Source organism: Trachymyrmex septentrionalis, unplaced genomic scaffold (assembly GCF_001594115.1).
Source record: "Trachymyrmex septentrionalis isolate Tsep2-gDNA-1 unplaced genomic scaffold, Tsep1.0 scaffold11, whole genome shotgun sequence".
In the NCBI taxonomy this organism is placed as follows: domain Eukaryota; kingdom Metazoa; phylum Arthropoda; class Insecta; order Hymenoptera; family Formicidae; genus Trachymyrmex; species Trachymyrmex septentrionalis.
The window spans coordinates 140,062-157,528 of NW_017304228.1; the positions used below are offsets into that span (position 1 = coordinate 140,062).

A 17,467-nucleotide genomic window follows, 5' to 3' on the forward strand; every position below is an offset into this window, starting at 1 on the left:
AGTACAGATGACATTTGAAGTGTTTTAAATATAACAACATTAAAATGAGAGATCAAAATGCAATAAATAACGTGATGAGAGGCGCAGAAATTGAAAAGGGATTTTTACATCGATAATAAGTAGAAAATTGTAGAGATAAAAAAATCGAAAATGAGCAAGATATATGTATGTAGATTTACTCTCTCAAGCTGAAGAACATTAATATGAAATTTTTAAACGTTCATAAAAAATTTACTTGCCTTTTCTTAAATCAGATTTGTCTCTTTTTTATTTAGTTTGATAAATATTTATTTAGTTTGAATAAAACTTAGAGGAAAGAGTCTATGTTATGAAAGAGATACGTTTTGTGGTGATTTTTTTCCGTTACTTCTCTCGCCATAAATACATAAACGGAACACAACATGCCTCTTATGCCGAACCTCGGTTTCCCCTATTTTAAAAAGAACATGTGTGTCGACTGTAAATTTCCCATTTCTTTCCGCAAAAATATACGCTGTACATTACAATAATACTCTAACTCTTAAAAACGTTATTCTTTGCTTAAAATTCAGTAGGTATTTATTTAAGATTCATTAATTCAGTTACACCGTCGCGTTAAATTTGAGATGGAAATCGCTGATATATGCATCGAGAAGCGCTGCAGAATTAAAAAGATCGAAATGCTAATCTAGCAAATAAGATGAACGCTCGGATTAAGGAACGATCTCAAGGATTAAACTCTCTCCTCGAAAAGCTCGATGGCAGATAGACTACAAAAATGACACGGAGGGAACAGAAAGAGTTGGCTACGGCGTGCGGCGTCCAGGTGGACAGGTTAAAAAGCGTCGAAGCGTGTGGTTCGCAAACCGGTTCGGATCGATGAGGTCCACAGGTGCCAGACCTAGTCTCATCCGCGCAAGCGTTCCTCTCGCACCCTCTCATGCTTTTGTCCTCTCTCCTCCACACGCCGCCCAGCTTTCCAACCCCTCAGACTCTCCTCCACCACAACTCCATCGTTTTAACCCTCTCCCTCCTCCCGTTCACTCGACGTTTCTCCAGATCTGTCCTTTACTACCCAGATTTCCCTCTACGTGCAATGTGCATACCAACCGCAAAACGCGTGAAGCCGAGATATCTGCGTAAGTTACGCATGGAACGTGCGAACTAACGAATTACACGTGTTTGGTAAACATCCGAGGGGATTATCAGCGGATTAGGATTTCACGGGATTGATGAAATCATGAGAATTAGCGGATTTGGATGAACTTTGAGAGATATATGTTCGAATCCTCACGTTTCCGAAACTTGATATGAGAGTTGTTTCTGATAAAGGAGAGAAAAGGTCGAAAAAACTTGCGAAATTAAACCTTATCGTATTAATACAAAGGGCCGGAGAAAAACTTCTGAAGATATCTAGAGAAAAGATTTATAGAAGATTATATAATATGTACAGGAAGAACCCTCAATATCCACACGATACTTCTTTCTTTCGAATTTTTATGATTATTTGGGTGATAAAAACGGCCAATTCTGGAGTGATGCGCGAATTCGTTGTTTTATTTCAATCGAGTCGCGAATTACATCGTTTTTTCGCCCGTATTGGTTTCATCGAATATTTCACTGAATTTTCATCGTTCCAAAAAAATATTTTCAAAATTAATTTGACCGACTCTCGACATCAAATATCGCGACGCAATTTGGCTCGCGCGTGAACAATTACAAGCTCTCATGAGCGTTGCAAGCGTAACAGCTGGCCAAGCTGCAAACTCATCTGTAAATGTCTGCACAATGAGCGAGAAAAAGTTAATTAAGGTTGACTGGTTTTGCGGCCACTTGCCGCCGTCGTGGCGCATCCGCTGTTCCTCCACTGGCGCAAGTGAAACTTTCCTCGCTGCCGCGACACGCCTGTGTAAAGAAGTTTGATAAAGGGAGCTAACCCCTTTGTACACCGAACCATTAATAATTTCAGCTTCCGGAACATTAGACAAGTAAAATGTTGGTCATTATATAATCATCTTTTCCTAATATCCTTCAAAGTACCTTCAATAAATACATTCTTCGTAACAATATTAATTTTCAATACTGATACTGCGGACATAAATCCACTTTATAGATGGTTTATCGAGCTTCCCAAGCAATTTGAATGTTTGCAATTTTTATCCAAAGGTAATATTACTTTTCAAACTAAACAGATATTTTCGCAAATTTGCGATAACTTTTTTTCTTTGCATTTTGAGAGGAAAGACATGCGTGTTTAGATACGTAACTTAATCGGGTATATTCAACTGTACTTCCATACATCTAGCATATCAAATTCTGAAAGAGTATTTTCTCCCTTGGGACGTGAAAGCACCGACGGAATTTACAAACGGTGTCAGAGTTAACATTTTTCGCATGTCGCGTGTATTAAAAAGACGATGAAATTCGCTCGCCTTATTCTTATGAGTTTCTGAAATACGAACAAAATTTATGGGACGCGCGGCATTTTCATAACGTTACGTGCGTTAATACCGTAAAAGTTCATTCTTACATGGAGCTCCTTTGATTGCATGTCGTCAAGGAAAAGAAAAAGTGCAATATATCGCGAGAGTCATATTTAATTAAATTCTTCTTTTTCTTAGAAACGCTGGATGGACGATTAATTAATGGTAATAATATAATCGCCGTGAGTGTCTGTAATTTAATATACTAAACTTTTTTGTTTAACGTTACTTTTATTACGAAAGCTCACGAAAGTTTCAGTTTACCATTCATAGACGCAACGTGTTGCATACAAGCATCATAACGTGGGCAATATTACGTTCGACGTTATAGTATTCTATTAATACCGATCACGAACATAATGAAAATCAATGATATCTAATGTTTAGTCGATATTAATCGTGAGAAACGGAAATTGACGGAAACATTTGTTTTATTTTGATGGATCTATTGTGCGGGCGATTAATTAGACTCAATAATACTAAATTTATATTATATTATATATATAATTGAGCTCCAGTGAGGAATATTATGTTTTTAATTACACGGGTTAACAAGTTGCTTCGATCGAACTGAATACGAGCAGCACGCGATAAAATTTACAGTCCACGCAACCGTCACGGCTTATCGTGTAAGAAAAATAATGGATATCGATTTACGACAATGATAAAATCGATGGAAAAAGATACGAGGTTTTGTCTCAAGAATACAAAAATTCTCGGGAACGAAAGCATGAGAAAGATATCCCCCGTGAATTACTCCGAAAATTGACTGACGGAAAGAGGTTGATTCAAGCAGAAAACGTCGTAACATGAGAAATCACTCACGTCGCTCTTGAATCACTCGCTTTGGACGAGAGTAACGTCGGACTACTCTCTAACAATGCCGCACAAAAAGATTCAGACGTCAAGAAATTCCGGGGAATTGGAGCGCAGAGAACTCTATAGCCTCTGGGAATGGTCGGAAGAGAAGTCTTCTGCAACATTATTAGTCTTACAGAAACGTTAATCTTATTACATTTATGATTGATCGGAAGGTTCTCGAAAAAATGTTGGCAAACGCCAAACTCATAACATGTAATATTTATTGGATGTGATGTGATATTTATTGGAACGGCCATGTGGTATATGTATGTCACGAAGTAATGACGTAAATACCGTTTTCCCCTTTCCTTACAAAACAAAAGAATATTATGCTAATTATGATTTTGTATGTAAAAATGTTTATTTTGTCGTTAGATGAATTTTCTAATTATACATTCTATTGTTTTTGTAGCACAATAATACGTTTATTTGCTAGCAGCATCATAACTAATTATAAAATTCGCGACATTTTTCCGTTATATTTTCCTCAAACATCGACGTTCACTTTAGAGAATATTGGCTTAATGTCGCTACCAAGCATCGCTGAATATTCATAAAACGGGCATATGACGTGAATTAGCTGGTCTACAATTTGCGCTCATATGCACGATCGATCCGTTTCGCCTGTGGCTACGCGTGTCATAAATTAATGGACGAATCCCGGAGTCCTTCCCTTTCGCAGCACGTCTCGGAACCCTCAACCTTAATCTTATTAATAGATTCTTCTCTAATCAAATTGCAACATATGTTCAAATATAATACAATTAAATAACGTTATTATTCGCTGGGATATCCAAAATTTTATTTTCGTAATTCAATTATTAATAAATTTAGTATTAAAAATTTACGAGAAAGACTCGCTGCTTTCGTCTAAATTATTTGTAAAAAGAATTCCAAATTTAGTAAAAAAAAATCTGTCGCTAAAATTAAGGTCGACTCGAACGCTTCGTATAAAAACGTTGGTCAACAAGGAAAAACGTGGCATACAGGTTGCCGTCATGCGTTCTACCCTTTTTACACGTCGACGAAAAGCTTGTTCAGTAAATTAATTCGTTTTAGAAAATTGGATTGGACTCGGTTGAGCGTGACGATTTTTTTTGAATTAACAATCCCAGCAATGTCACCAGAAACGTACGAGGTATATATTTTGTTTGCCGAGTAGTTTTTCGTTCGAGCTTATCGTCGCTAATTATCTAACATGAAATCGGTGAGATTAATGGGGAAACCCCATTATTCACTCGCTTTATCCGCGAAGAAGTTAAGAGACATAAAAGTCGATTTTAATTACTTAGGGATCTACATGTGGCTTTCGTCGAGTAAAAACTTAAGTAACTCAGAAATTAAAGAATAATCTCTTTATCCGAAAAGATTACGCTACTTTATGTATTTTTTTATTTCTATTATGATGTGAAGAAATTATTTTATTTTATATATCTTTTTATTTCTATTCCTTTTTCTCTTCTTTGTCTTTTTTCCGACAATTTTACTGATCAGTAAATACGTAAAAATTTTGTTGCCGAATTCTGCGAACATAAGCAACATATGTAGTTGGCACGCGATGCATCTGTCAAATCATCGATCTCTCTTGTCGTCACTTTATCGCGAAAAAACGCATAGAGAGCGTTTCGTGATCGAACCAGGGACAAAGGAGTCACGTCGCTAAACTCTCGGCAAGAAGGAACAGAAGTCTGCTCGTAAATTTCTACAACGTCGCTCCCAACGACGACGCTGGCGACTATGACTCGCCGTTTCACGATTTTACGAGCGACTGGAAGGGAAACTTTAAGGCTCACTGACGCGCGAAGAATAAGACCAAGGTGAACTCATATAAGACGTTTCAAAAATTATATATCCGAATGTTATGTTTAATTTAACGTAGATTGTACATATTGAAAATATAGATTACTCAACCGGGACGTTTCATGGATATATATATTCCAAATATAATATTATAAATATATAACAAAATATGTGAAATATTTCGTAAAATATTAAAAATAATGATATTCAATGAGTAGAATGTCTAAAATCGACGCATAAGATATTTCATAAAGAATTCTGAAAGATATCTTAAAGTTGTCTTATGCGTCGATTTTAGACATTCTGCTCGTTGGGGGGTTATAGCCTACGTTAATTTACTGCGTTCGAAAATCTAATTTCTTCTCCCAGTAAAATCTGCCATTTTAATTTGTTTGTTTTGGAGTAATTAATCGTTTGCATGTGTGAGCAATGTCCGAAGTCAATACTCACCGAGTATGGTGCCAACGCTGTTGGCTATCGCCCCGGAAATAGCACCGTTCGCCAACGCATCCAGGCAGGCGCTAAGGGCGCACGCACACGCACTCGTACCTATAAGGTACTCCAGCACCATGTTCCATCCAATAATGAATGCTATTAATTCGCCTACTGTCACGTAACTGTACATATAAGCGCTGCCGGTCGTATGAGGCACTCGTACTCCAAACTCGGCGTAACACGCCCCTGTAATCACACACGGAAGAAGAAAAGATATTCAGTCACGAAGGACGAGTACGTGGAAGGAAAGAGGAAATTATTCAAAAATGGCACCTACATCACTAAATCTACGCGTTAAACACGTCGAATGAATAAAATTGCAAGATCGGAAAATACGCGAAAATTTTGCTGGCGAATTTCGCGAATATGAGCAACGCACATCATTCGCGCACGGACGAATACAGTTTGGCGATAAGCTAGAGAAAGATAAAAAATATAAACGAATGTTTGACGGATTTATGAAGTAAGAGAAAAAAACAATCTTATTTTTCCAGACCGTCGAAGCGAATCTTAATAATATTTATATATGTAGATTTTTACAAATACATTTTTTCAATTTCTGTAAATTACACGCCGATTCATTTAAAACGCAATCATGAACTAAAGTTGGAAATAACATCTTAAAATAAATTATATTAATCGTCAATTAAATTAATGACGCTAACGAACATCTTAAAATACTTCAAAAACTTTTTTGCGAAAAATATTACCTTAGCCAGAGTTTGAATCCAAAAACTCCTGACTTTCCGAGATGAATGTCTTATCAATTCGATCATTTATGTGGAGATTGTCGCAATAACTAATAATTAGAGAAAGTCATTTTTCAAGGTTAAATAAACAATTATAAGTGGAAATTAAGAATAAATCAAATAAAAGAAAGAATTCTATTTTTGATTAAAATGGATCTTGTTTAATAATATTCATAGAATTTACAAATACATTTTTTTTTAAATACAGTTTTGTAAACTGCGCGTCGATTTAGTTCGTCGAATTTTTTTCAATTAAAGATTTCACGAATTTTCACAGTGGCTACATGATAATTTTGTTGCTCTGGATTTATTTGTTTTTTCCTGTTGCTACCTAAAACGAATTATGCACTTGCACATTGTGGCGTGACAGAATATTACCTTCGCTACCGACTATCATCGTGCTTTCGTAATCGACTGATTAAACCGGTTCAACTTTTCAACGTGAATTACATCGTAAGACAGATCCCCTGTGCTCAACCTGCGCTAACATAAACGCTATAATCCGCTTACGTCTTTTCAGAATCGTCAGAGACGGATGTTGTGTGTCCAGTTCAACGATATTAATAGCCCCGGCGGTTGAATTAGGAAGACGCCTGCACAGAAATACAGGAGATCTCGGTTCAAATCCCGGCTGGAGGATTTGAACCCCCCATATGTAATATTTTTCGCAATAAATTATTTACAGCTTTTGGGATGCTTATTTGCGTCAAATTATTAACAGCTTTCTAAGACGCTTATTTGCAGTAATAATATTAAATTACTTGCCAATTTAATCAACACGCCGAATCGGCGTGTAATTTATAAAATTGAAAAAATGTATAGCTTCGGATTAAAACTGTGTTCTAAATAAATAATTGACGCATAGTTGACTTAAACTGGAAATTGTATAAATTTACAAAAAGTACTGGGTGCCTTCCGTTTAATGCACAAGTCAATACAAGTATCGTTCTGTTTTTGTTATGGAACGCAAAATAAGATAGAATGACATTTTGTCGATTTGTGCCGCTAAATAAAAGATACTTATTATTAAGCACGGAGAACCGTCTTCACCGAATATGGCCTTTTTCATTCATGTGTGTGTTTAATATAGTGTTACGCAAAACAGAATTTGTTCTGTAGAATTACTGCCTCACGTCCTGATTTCGCGTCCACGTGGAACGACAAAGTTACCTTTGACATCAACCGCCCTCGCTATCACTTCTATTTATATATCGACGAAGTCAGCCAGCGACAATGTTAAAGAATCTCCATTGATGGTAAACTCGACATTTATGTCGCGTGGTATTACAAAATGTGCCGCCAAGTCTAAGAAAAGAAAAGACGGCACGAAACTTCGCGGAAGCAAAAGTTTTGGCTCTACTTTCGCGGTTATCGAACGACCAGAAGTGTAAAGCCTATCACGTGTATGTACGACATACATCGAAAGAGAAATCCTATCTTTTTGAATGTCTATTATAGTAGTTGAACGAAAACATAACAAAAGATATATCTATAGAAGGACAAATATGATTAATAACTATTAAACACCTTTCAACACTCAACTTTTTCCCAATGCTTTTTTCCCAATACTTTGCCAATTGTTTATAACTTTTTTACTAATAATTTATACTTTTTTTTACTAATCTTTAGAGAAACAGAGATCCATTTTTAAAATCTTCCAATTTTTCGTTAAGTAAGATTTGTTATAATTTATTATTTCCTAGTGTTTTAGTGTTCCAAAATATGGCACGGTGTTCTATAAAAATTAATAAAAATACATGAATTCACTTGATATTATATCTCTGAATGTCTGGTGTTTTAATTGAAAACAATTTTTTTACAATATGTTCTTTTTTATAAAAGTTATAAGCAATCAAATTGAGTTGGGTATGCATACAATGTACTATTTTCATAGCATTTAAGAGCTAAGTTTGTTGTGAAAGAAAGTTTGACGCAGAAAATTGGAAACTGTACGAGATCACGTCAGACTGCTTTTAATTTGAGTACTCCGCTTCTGATTGAGCCAATTTTTCTCGTGATAGGATGCAGTCACAACGCGTTGCCTTTGGTATCCAATAATTCCGAGATTACGGTACGGTCAACAATGATTGCTATACTATATATGTTATGTGTTCGCCGACAGAGCATTTTTATAGCAACATTCTCCTATTAGCAACGCAACGAATTAATTAAACAACACGCCGCGACTCACCGCGTCCTAGCTTTAATCCTACCATTAATTTACGCGTTGCATCGATCTCTGAATATCCGCACTAATTACAGTATTACTCCATTAAATCGATAATTACCGAAAACGCGGCGTGATCAAACGAGATAACGATTGAGATGTAACGCATTTCTTTCTCGCATGTGCTTTCCATTTAACATCTTAATTTTACTTTTAAAAAATGTCATATCAATAGTACTATTTTAATTAAAAATAATATTGTTGAATCTCATACACACACACACACACACACACACACACACACACACACACACACACACACACACACGCACGCGCGCAATAACACTATTAATGAAACACAAATATGCTCTTTATTTAATGCAATTTTATTTGTTTCATTAATGTTATTGTTAAATCAACAAGATTATTTTCAATTAACATTAATAATATGCTGTTGATACAATATCATTCTTTTTCAGTATAAATTTAATATTTTGATTTATTATTGAAAAATTAATTAATTACTTATTTGGAACATTAGAAATACTAAACAACAGTACTTTTAATATTTAAAGTAAATAATTAATTACTGTCTTCTAATATTAAATTGGCCAATATTAGATTTTTGTAAGGGATATATCTGATAATTCATATCTTTCCATGGTTATAAGAGATTACGGTAGAACAATGATAGTGATAAAAAACTATTTACTTGCATGCATATTCATTATGTCAATTAGAAATACGAACATTTATAATGTAATTAAACTTCCCTACTCTTAACTTACAGAAATCAAGTAATTTATCTGTATATCTGTATATATCTATATCTTTTTTATCTTTTTATAAGGTAATGGCATCGATTAAGATAAATTTGAATTAATCGGTCTTTCTGCAAAGTTAAAAGAAATTCTATCTATAAGTATCAGAGTGGTATCTTTCTCTCTCTCTTCATACAAACGCAATACTGACGCGATTCAACAAAGCGACGAATAGTGTAACTGATCGCATCACGAGGACGCAAACCGCAGCGAAATTACAGACGATAAAGGGATTGGCGAAACAGGCGCGAGCAAAACAAGACTGATTGAGACACGTTCGGTCCATTCATCGCCTCCGTATCAGTAGAAACCATATTCGAAATTTCGCAGCCGGGCAAACATTGCGCCTGCAAGCTGCAACACGCACGGGACAGTTTACGACTACGACGCGCGACGGTACGTTTAGAGCTTCGTATCGCACGATGAATCGTAAATTTCGTTTGACGGATATTTTCCGCGGTTGCTTCGCACGAGTCGCACGATATCGATATTTGGGACAGTCGAACCAGCGAGATGTTATCGATACGATGAACGGAGCTCGGTGTCGAACGTTAAAGTACTTGTAATGGTAAACTAACACGTCGCAATGCAGCACTTGCGCCTGTAACAGTACCTGCAAAGTAAATGTAAAGTATCTCTTGTATATAGTTAAAGTAAACTATTCGCGTAACAGCGCGTCAACTCCGGACATGGTTTCTAATTGTCCCGCTGGTGTCCGATTTCTACAAGAGTTCCTACGCAAGAATAAAAGGAAGATTTTATGTATTAAAATATCCTGTTGTAAAAGAAAAAATAATTTTCGTATATAAATATACTGTAACTGTATGTGTAACTGCAATTGTAATTGTAATTGTAATTGTAAATAATTTCTAACTTTCCGTTGGTCGTGTGAAATTTTGCATCTTTTAGCAACCCAAGTCACATTAAGTTTTAGTGCAGATTTTCATATTGATTTGACAGTACATACAAATCTGAAAAATTTTTTCACATTTGAAAACTTTGACTATAAATTTTTATTATCATAGAAGTCGGATTGCATTTTATTTATTTTTTACAGATTAAAATTGATCTACCAGAATTTACAATCGAAATATCGATTTTAAAATCAGGTCTAAAATTTGGCTGGCAAAGAATTAAATCATCCACTGCGGAAACTACAAATATCTAAAAGAAAAGTTAAATAAAATTGACGATTAATTAACAATTGTAAAAATCTTTATTCAAAGGAGATATTCCAGTTATTTGGCTTTAAAATACAATAATTAATTTATATATTATCAATATGAACTATTTTTATTAATTGATTTAAAATACAAAACATTTTTCTTTTGGAATTATCAGCCGCAACACAGGAGCAATGTCAAACGAATTTCGTCTTTCTGTTTAAAATTATAATATATTAATAATATGAATTATAAATATATCAATGTTAATTATTACAGTTTGAAGCCAAATAACCTTTAAATAAAGTCTTCTGTAATTGATAAATAATTATCGGCTTTGATTAATTTTTCTCTTAATATTCGCAGTTGCTTCACTCTCCTTTAAATAAAAAAACATCAAAAATATGCAATAAAACTTATTTTAAATAGCGTTCTATGGTTACATGTGTTGTGAGAATGTATGACTATCGCTTGGTATGTGAAATAAAAGATTACCATTACTCCAATAATATCGTTCATATTTATCTCATGTTCCCTACATGAAAAAAACGATTTTGAATTATCTATAAATTCAGTTAGATATCTACAGAGAGAGATCACAGGAAGTCATTTTGTTGGACTATCTAAATTACATAGCAATTTTAAGCATGACAAGCAATGCTGCAAAAAGTTTTGACATTCTACCAACCAGTTTGAGCGTCCTGCATAATTATTTCAATCTATAAAAATCTATATGTAGCTGAACTTTTAGATATTTCAGTAAAAACTATCCTTTCTATATACTCTTCCCTACTCAAGTTATTCGTTTACGAAATATGTGATTTTTGTTACTTCAATTCGATTTTCGTGAGGTCTCTTCAGTAATATCAAACATTAAAGATTTGCACAAGATTCTGCAGAATTACGCTTTTATGCGTAATTTGAATCCGCTCGTGACATTGTGGAGTTGACAAATTCGTACATAATACGTCTACATACATCGACCGTGGAAAAATTTTCCGTATCATATATCCCGTCACCGAAATCCATATTTTTGTAGAATAAGCTTCTTATCTGCGGACACCGTGGACTACAAATTCCTTCGAGTCTACTGCGAGCGAGAAAAATGCCTGATTTATCGCGCTGCCGAAATTGTCTGAGCTTTCCAGCAAGGAAATCTTCCAAAGAGAACCATCGCCTCGTTGTGCAACAGCAATCATGCAAGATATGTGATGCATATTTTATAAAGGAATTTACTTCGCGAGTAGCTCTTTCGTCGCTTGATCGCATGAGCTGTATGTAGCAATAATTTAGTACATGCAAACGTTTCATTTATGCATCTTTCAGACAGTTTGACTGCTCGAAGGTAAGTAAGATTTCAATTATCATTATAATTTGCAGGTGTGTGCGCTCATATGTCATTTAATTACAATCCTACTCAAATTACTGTCCTAGTCAAAACTGATTGTGAGTGAAGAAGGCAAAGATATATACATGGAAAGAACGGTTTTGCTGAAGTATATCTAAAAACTCAGCTAGATACAGATGTCTGAAAATAATTTTGTTAAAATAGTTAGTAGAACGTTTAAACATGTTGCAAAAAGTTTTAACATTCTAACAACTAGTTTAAACCTCTTATATAATTATTTTGATGATCTAAAACAATATAATTTTCAGACTTGTACCTAGCTTTAGACAGTTCAGCAAAACCATTCTTTCCGTGCATACATGAGAATTAGATAAATATTCGGACGTACGTACTCGAATAGTGATCTTCCGATCAAACATTTACTTATTCGCAACTGTCATACGACTCATACATCATCGTGTCTAGTTAGGAGTATTATTCGTTCGCGACCGTCTTCGTCGAAGCATTGACATCACACCCACATAATACGGTCGACATACACGTGCTTGTCCATCGTTAAATTGATCGTCCTTAAAAATAGTCGGAAATCCTAGCGCCAACGGTTAAAGGCTACTTCCACCCTCGTTCTTATCCCTTCTCTCGTGTTTCTTCGACGGGATTGTGAATCGCAGCAAAAATAAATCCCTACTTTCGTATTCCGCTCGCGTGGACCATGCAAAGTCGGCGCCTCGTACGGATACATGTACATATATACGTATGCAAGTACCGCGTAATAACGCGATGGAATCACGGTGGGATCGCATGAGGAAGGCGCGACCCGCGACTACGATCGCAAGGAGCAACTTTGATGTGAAAGAGTCGCCGACCTAATCTTAAATAATGTCGAACGATTAAATTCGCAACGCTGGGTGTGTTTAGGCAATGCAATCGATCTTGACCAATAAGTCCATCTACTGGTATTAGATGATATAAATTCAAGAAAAGAACGGTTTGCTGAAATATCTAAAAATTTGGCTAGATATCTAAAAATAATTTGGTTTTGATCATTAAAATAATTATGTAAGTCGTTTAAACTGATTACTATAACATTAAAACTATACATTAAAACTATAACATTAAAACTGTTTGCAACATTGGCTGCGTTCAACAGAGAAAACTAATCAGCTAGAGCTTAGTACGTGATCCTTTAATATGATTGATTCCTACACTTAGAGCCAGCAAAGAACTAAAAGGAAAACCAATCATATTAAAGAACCTCGAAAATCACCAAGCGCTAACTGATTAATTTTTTCTGCTGAACGCAGCAAATACCATCAATGTTCAAGCGTTCTACATAATTATTTTGATTAAACAAGATTATACTTTGATCCAACAAAAATTATTTTCAGATCTGTATCTAGCTAAATGTTGAGACATTTCAGCAAAACGATTCTTTCTGTGTAAGTCGTTCGAAATGAACGCGAATGCATGGCATTTTTCGAATATCTATAGCAAAGATGCTACAGCATTAAAATCGATCCGCACTCGGCGCTCTTGCTTTCGTGTTATCGTACTATCTCGCCTAATGATTCTGGCGAGAGGAAAGCAGTTCTTCTTTTTCTTATCCCTTTTCAGAAAAATATGATACTTACCGGAAAAAATGGAAGCAATGGCTGCGATAATGAATGAGAAGACGACACCAGGTCCGGCAACGCTGCGCGCCACCATTCCTGCGACAAGGTACATCCCTGTCCCGACGCAGGAGCCAACTCCTAAAGACGTCAGGTCCAGAGTCGTCAGGCACTTCTACAAATAGTAATCATTTCGAAAATGTAGAAAAGCTGTATGTTTAAATAATAATACGGCAGACAAAATTTTTTAATAAAATTAAACCGTACGACTAATATTTCAATAACGGGAAGAATTTATCTACCATTTACACGACTTTTAATGACTTTTTGATGAGCTTTTATGTTTTATGTTTTGAGTGTTAAATTAATGCATTAACTTTTAATACTTAAAATCATATACAAAAGTGAAAACGTTTCGACTTAACACAGAGTCTCTATCAATTCATAAATTAATAATAAGAAAAAAATAATAATAATGCAAGTTTTTACATATTAAAGAAATAATATATTTGAAAAAGTCATGTTAAAACTAGACTATCAATTCAATAATATGACATAAAAGTCGTGAAGATATCTGTGTATGATTTTAAATATTAAAATTTTTAATATTAAAAGTTAGTGTATTAAAATTTAACACTCAATTGCTCGATTTTGATCATTTTTATATAGTATTTTTGCAAATTAACGAGCCTACCGTCTATTTTTTTTTAATTTAATATGTTGTAGTCTAAATAAATAAAAGACATGTAGTTTTTGTTACGTGCTCCTTATTTTCATTTAGACTACAAATTTAAAACTCATCCAAATCGGAGGAAACCATTTCCTTATGTTTTTTGTAAATAGATTATTATCTCATCTCTCTCTCTCTGTACGCTAAAAGAATCCCTTTAAGAAACCCTTTTTGAAACAAATATTTATTTCAATTACGTTAGTATTAAATTGCACTTTGCAACACGTTAATCTATTTCCACAGACTAGAGATGGAAATATATTATTCGTTATTTTATCCGAAACAATTAACCTAAATAAAAAATAATTCCGGAGAGTGATTTATTTTGGTATTACATCGAAATTGTTTTTCTTTACAATCAAAATAATTGACCTAAATTGTTTGGAACATCGTTTTTTATTTTATGTACCTGGCAAATTCCTATATTTTATTTTGTCCAGGTCACGTCCTTCTTTAAAAATCGGTGAATTGTGGAAAGATGTTTGACATCGCACAACCATTATCTTCAATCGTAAATCGTAACACCAGTTTAAATACGTAACGATACAGTAAATGATGCAGCGATCAGGGACAGAAAAGAGCGAGAAATGTGATCTCGTGTTACTGCCATTTCACAAAAGGATATGACAGGGATCTTTCTACGGTGTTCTGCAGCCGTATGCATCTTTCAAGTTAGAGTAGATACAATTGAGGCTTCTAGTCGACTTCTTTCTAGAATGTCAGTGCCATTTTTGCAACTCGCCTCCGATAGTTATTAATAAACGCAAAGTCTCCGGGGGAGATTCTTTCTCACATCGGCTATTGGAGTTTCTAAAATGCTTGGCACGGATAAAAATAAAGTAATCGCAAAGAGTTATTCCCGGTGGGCACGCATAGTTACTTAACATTACTTTATAGTGCGAATCTTGTCCGACTTTAAATGGTAGGTACTCTTTTATACTGACAAAAAAAAATTGTTCATTTGACTAAATTAATTTAGTTTGTCTTTATTTCTTTCATCGGAGAATGTATTTGAGTCAAATATAATATATTTAATTTAAATACATATATTCTCCAAATAAATTAAATTAATTTAATCAAACAAACAATTTTTTTCTCAGTGTTTATAATTCAGAAATATCTCGAGTGTTCAAGTCAAATAAGTCGAATGATAAGTAAAATAGATAGATCGGATTTATCTATTTTGTGTGTAATCGAATGTATAAATTGTATATATCCATTTTATAATTAACCGTCGCCTTAATATGTCTGCGAATTGGAGTTAACTAGTCACGCGGATTTTATAAAGCTTCTCGTATTTGTTGCATCGGAGAATCTCGGAGAATAATGCCACGATAACGATGCCTATCCGCTTACTCAAGTTGCGATTGCATAAGTAGAATAGCGATTTTGCGTACGCAGCAAAACGAGTGCCAAGAACTGCAAATCAACCGACTTATTTTGCTCAACAAAATATTTGATAAAAACAAATAATAACAAACTTAAATTTTTAATGCTTTATAACAGAAAATCACATTGAAATATTCTTTACCGTCAAATGGATTTTAACATTTTGACTGCCATGTCATCCATGATGACTAATGTGACCGACATGATGTCTCGATTTGGAAGGACAGTCTCGGTTTTGGAATGCTTGTTCCAACAAACACGTCAAATGTCCCAATTACATTGCGAGCAAAATACCACCACGAAAAATATTTTATAAATTTTTCCAAATTGTAAAATCATATAGAAATATATTACCGCTTTCAGAGAAAGTAATACAGTAATTAAATGAGTTTTTGTATAACAAACGAAGTGTGGGCAGCGGAAAAACTTTGAGTTTATATTTTAAATGCGAAATCAATAAAAATTAATTAATTTTGATGGTTTTAATTAACATGAATTTTATACATTTCTTAAGGATTCATCTTCCTTAAACAAATAATTTAAACAAATGATAAGTATAAATAATGACATTATTTTGAAAAATAAATTGCTATTATTATATTTATTTTTTTTATATTTACACACACACACACACACACACAAACATCTTCCCTCCTGCTTAACAAAGTCTCGATCCGAAAATATCTGATTATTCATGATGCTAATATGAGTGACGCGTAAAATTTTCAAAAGTCCCATTAAAATGATTGTATTAATTATAAGTATTTAAGATATTAAAGAAACAAATGTAAGTTACATATTAAGATTATAAAAAATTAAGGTAAAGTATTAAAATAATATCTGTTATAAGCTCAATGCCAAAATCAAAATTGGCAGTGTAAAATGTTAATGCACGATTAATGAAGTGTTAATAATGTATATTTAAAACTTCTAGGTAGACTTTGTTTTGGCATTGCATAAAATAATTTTAATAATTTTGCTGGATTGAAATGCCGTTATTTGAATTGTAATTTGACAATAAACCTACGCTTTCATTACTATACATATAATAAGTAACAGAAATCACATGCAATGTATCAGATCGCAATTAAGATTATCAATGTAAATTAATGAAGATTATTAATTATATGTACATAAATATATTTAATATATTTTTAATATATTTTTAAAGTAATATATTTCCTTTTTAGACTTTTTAAATCATAGATTAATTATTTTGCTCTCTCTTTCTCTCTCTCTCTTTCTCTTTCTCTCTCTCTCTCTCTCTCTCTCTCAAAATAAATTTTTAAATCTAGCATTCATTTTTAAAAAAATAAATTTTTTTTCTTTGTTTCGATATTTGTTTAATTTAACTTGTTATTATTCCTTTTCAAATTTTCATGTTCTATGAGAAGAGTAAAATTACGTGATTTAAATAAATAAAAAATCAAACTAATAAAATTGAATTAAATCGTATGCTGCGTATTGTGCACAATCTGGCGATTTACATAGTGAGAATAGAACTCGGGGCAATAGAGGATGGAAATTATAAACTTTATCTTTTGATATTTATTCACAATCATTGATTCACTATAATGCCATTTAAATTCACTGTATATTTTGCAAAGCTATGCTTTGGATTCTTCATTGATGCGAAAACAGTTCGCTTATTACCATAGTAAACGTAAGTCATCAGGTCGAGTCAGCAAAAAATCAATGACGTATCGACTATTCGTTAAAGATTCATTTAGTACAAAGAATGGGAACATTCGGCAGTTCCTCCTTTTATCCAAACTTTGGTTGCAAGATTCTGTGTTCCCGCTCTTAATTTTTAACGGCTTACAGTTTTGCAACCCTATTATAGAACAGGCATAAGTCGTTGGCTGATAAAAA

General features: G+C 33.8%; 1 protein-coding gene across 1 annotated transcript in view; it reads right to left on the reverse strand.

Annotated features, from left to right (window-relative positions):
• The window catches only part of LOC108749020 (cationic amino acid transporter 2), a 99,681-nt gene that overhangs the window by 23,635 nt on the left and 58,579 nt on the right, over positions 1–17,467 (reverse strand). Inside the window, exons 3-4 of the mRNA XM_018487513.1 lie at positions 13,498–13,651; positions 5,574–5,804 (exon numbers count right to left, since the gene is read on the reverse strand). Of these exons, the coding sequence (XP_018343015.1) occupies positions 5,574–5,804; positions 13,498–13,651 (385 nt within the window). The remainder of the gene's footprint in view (positions 1–5,573; positions 5,805–13,497; positions 13,652–17,467) is intronic.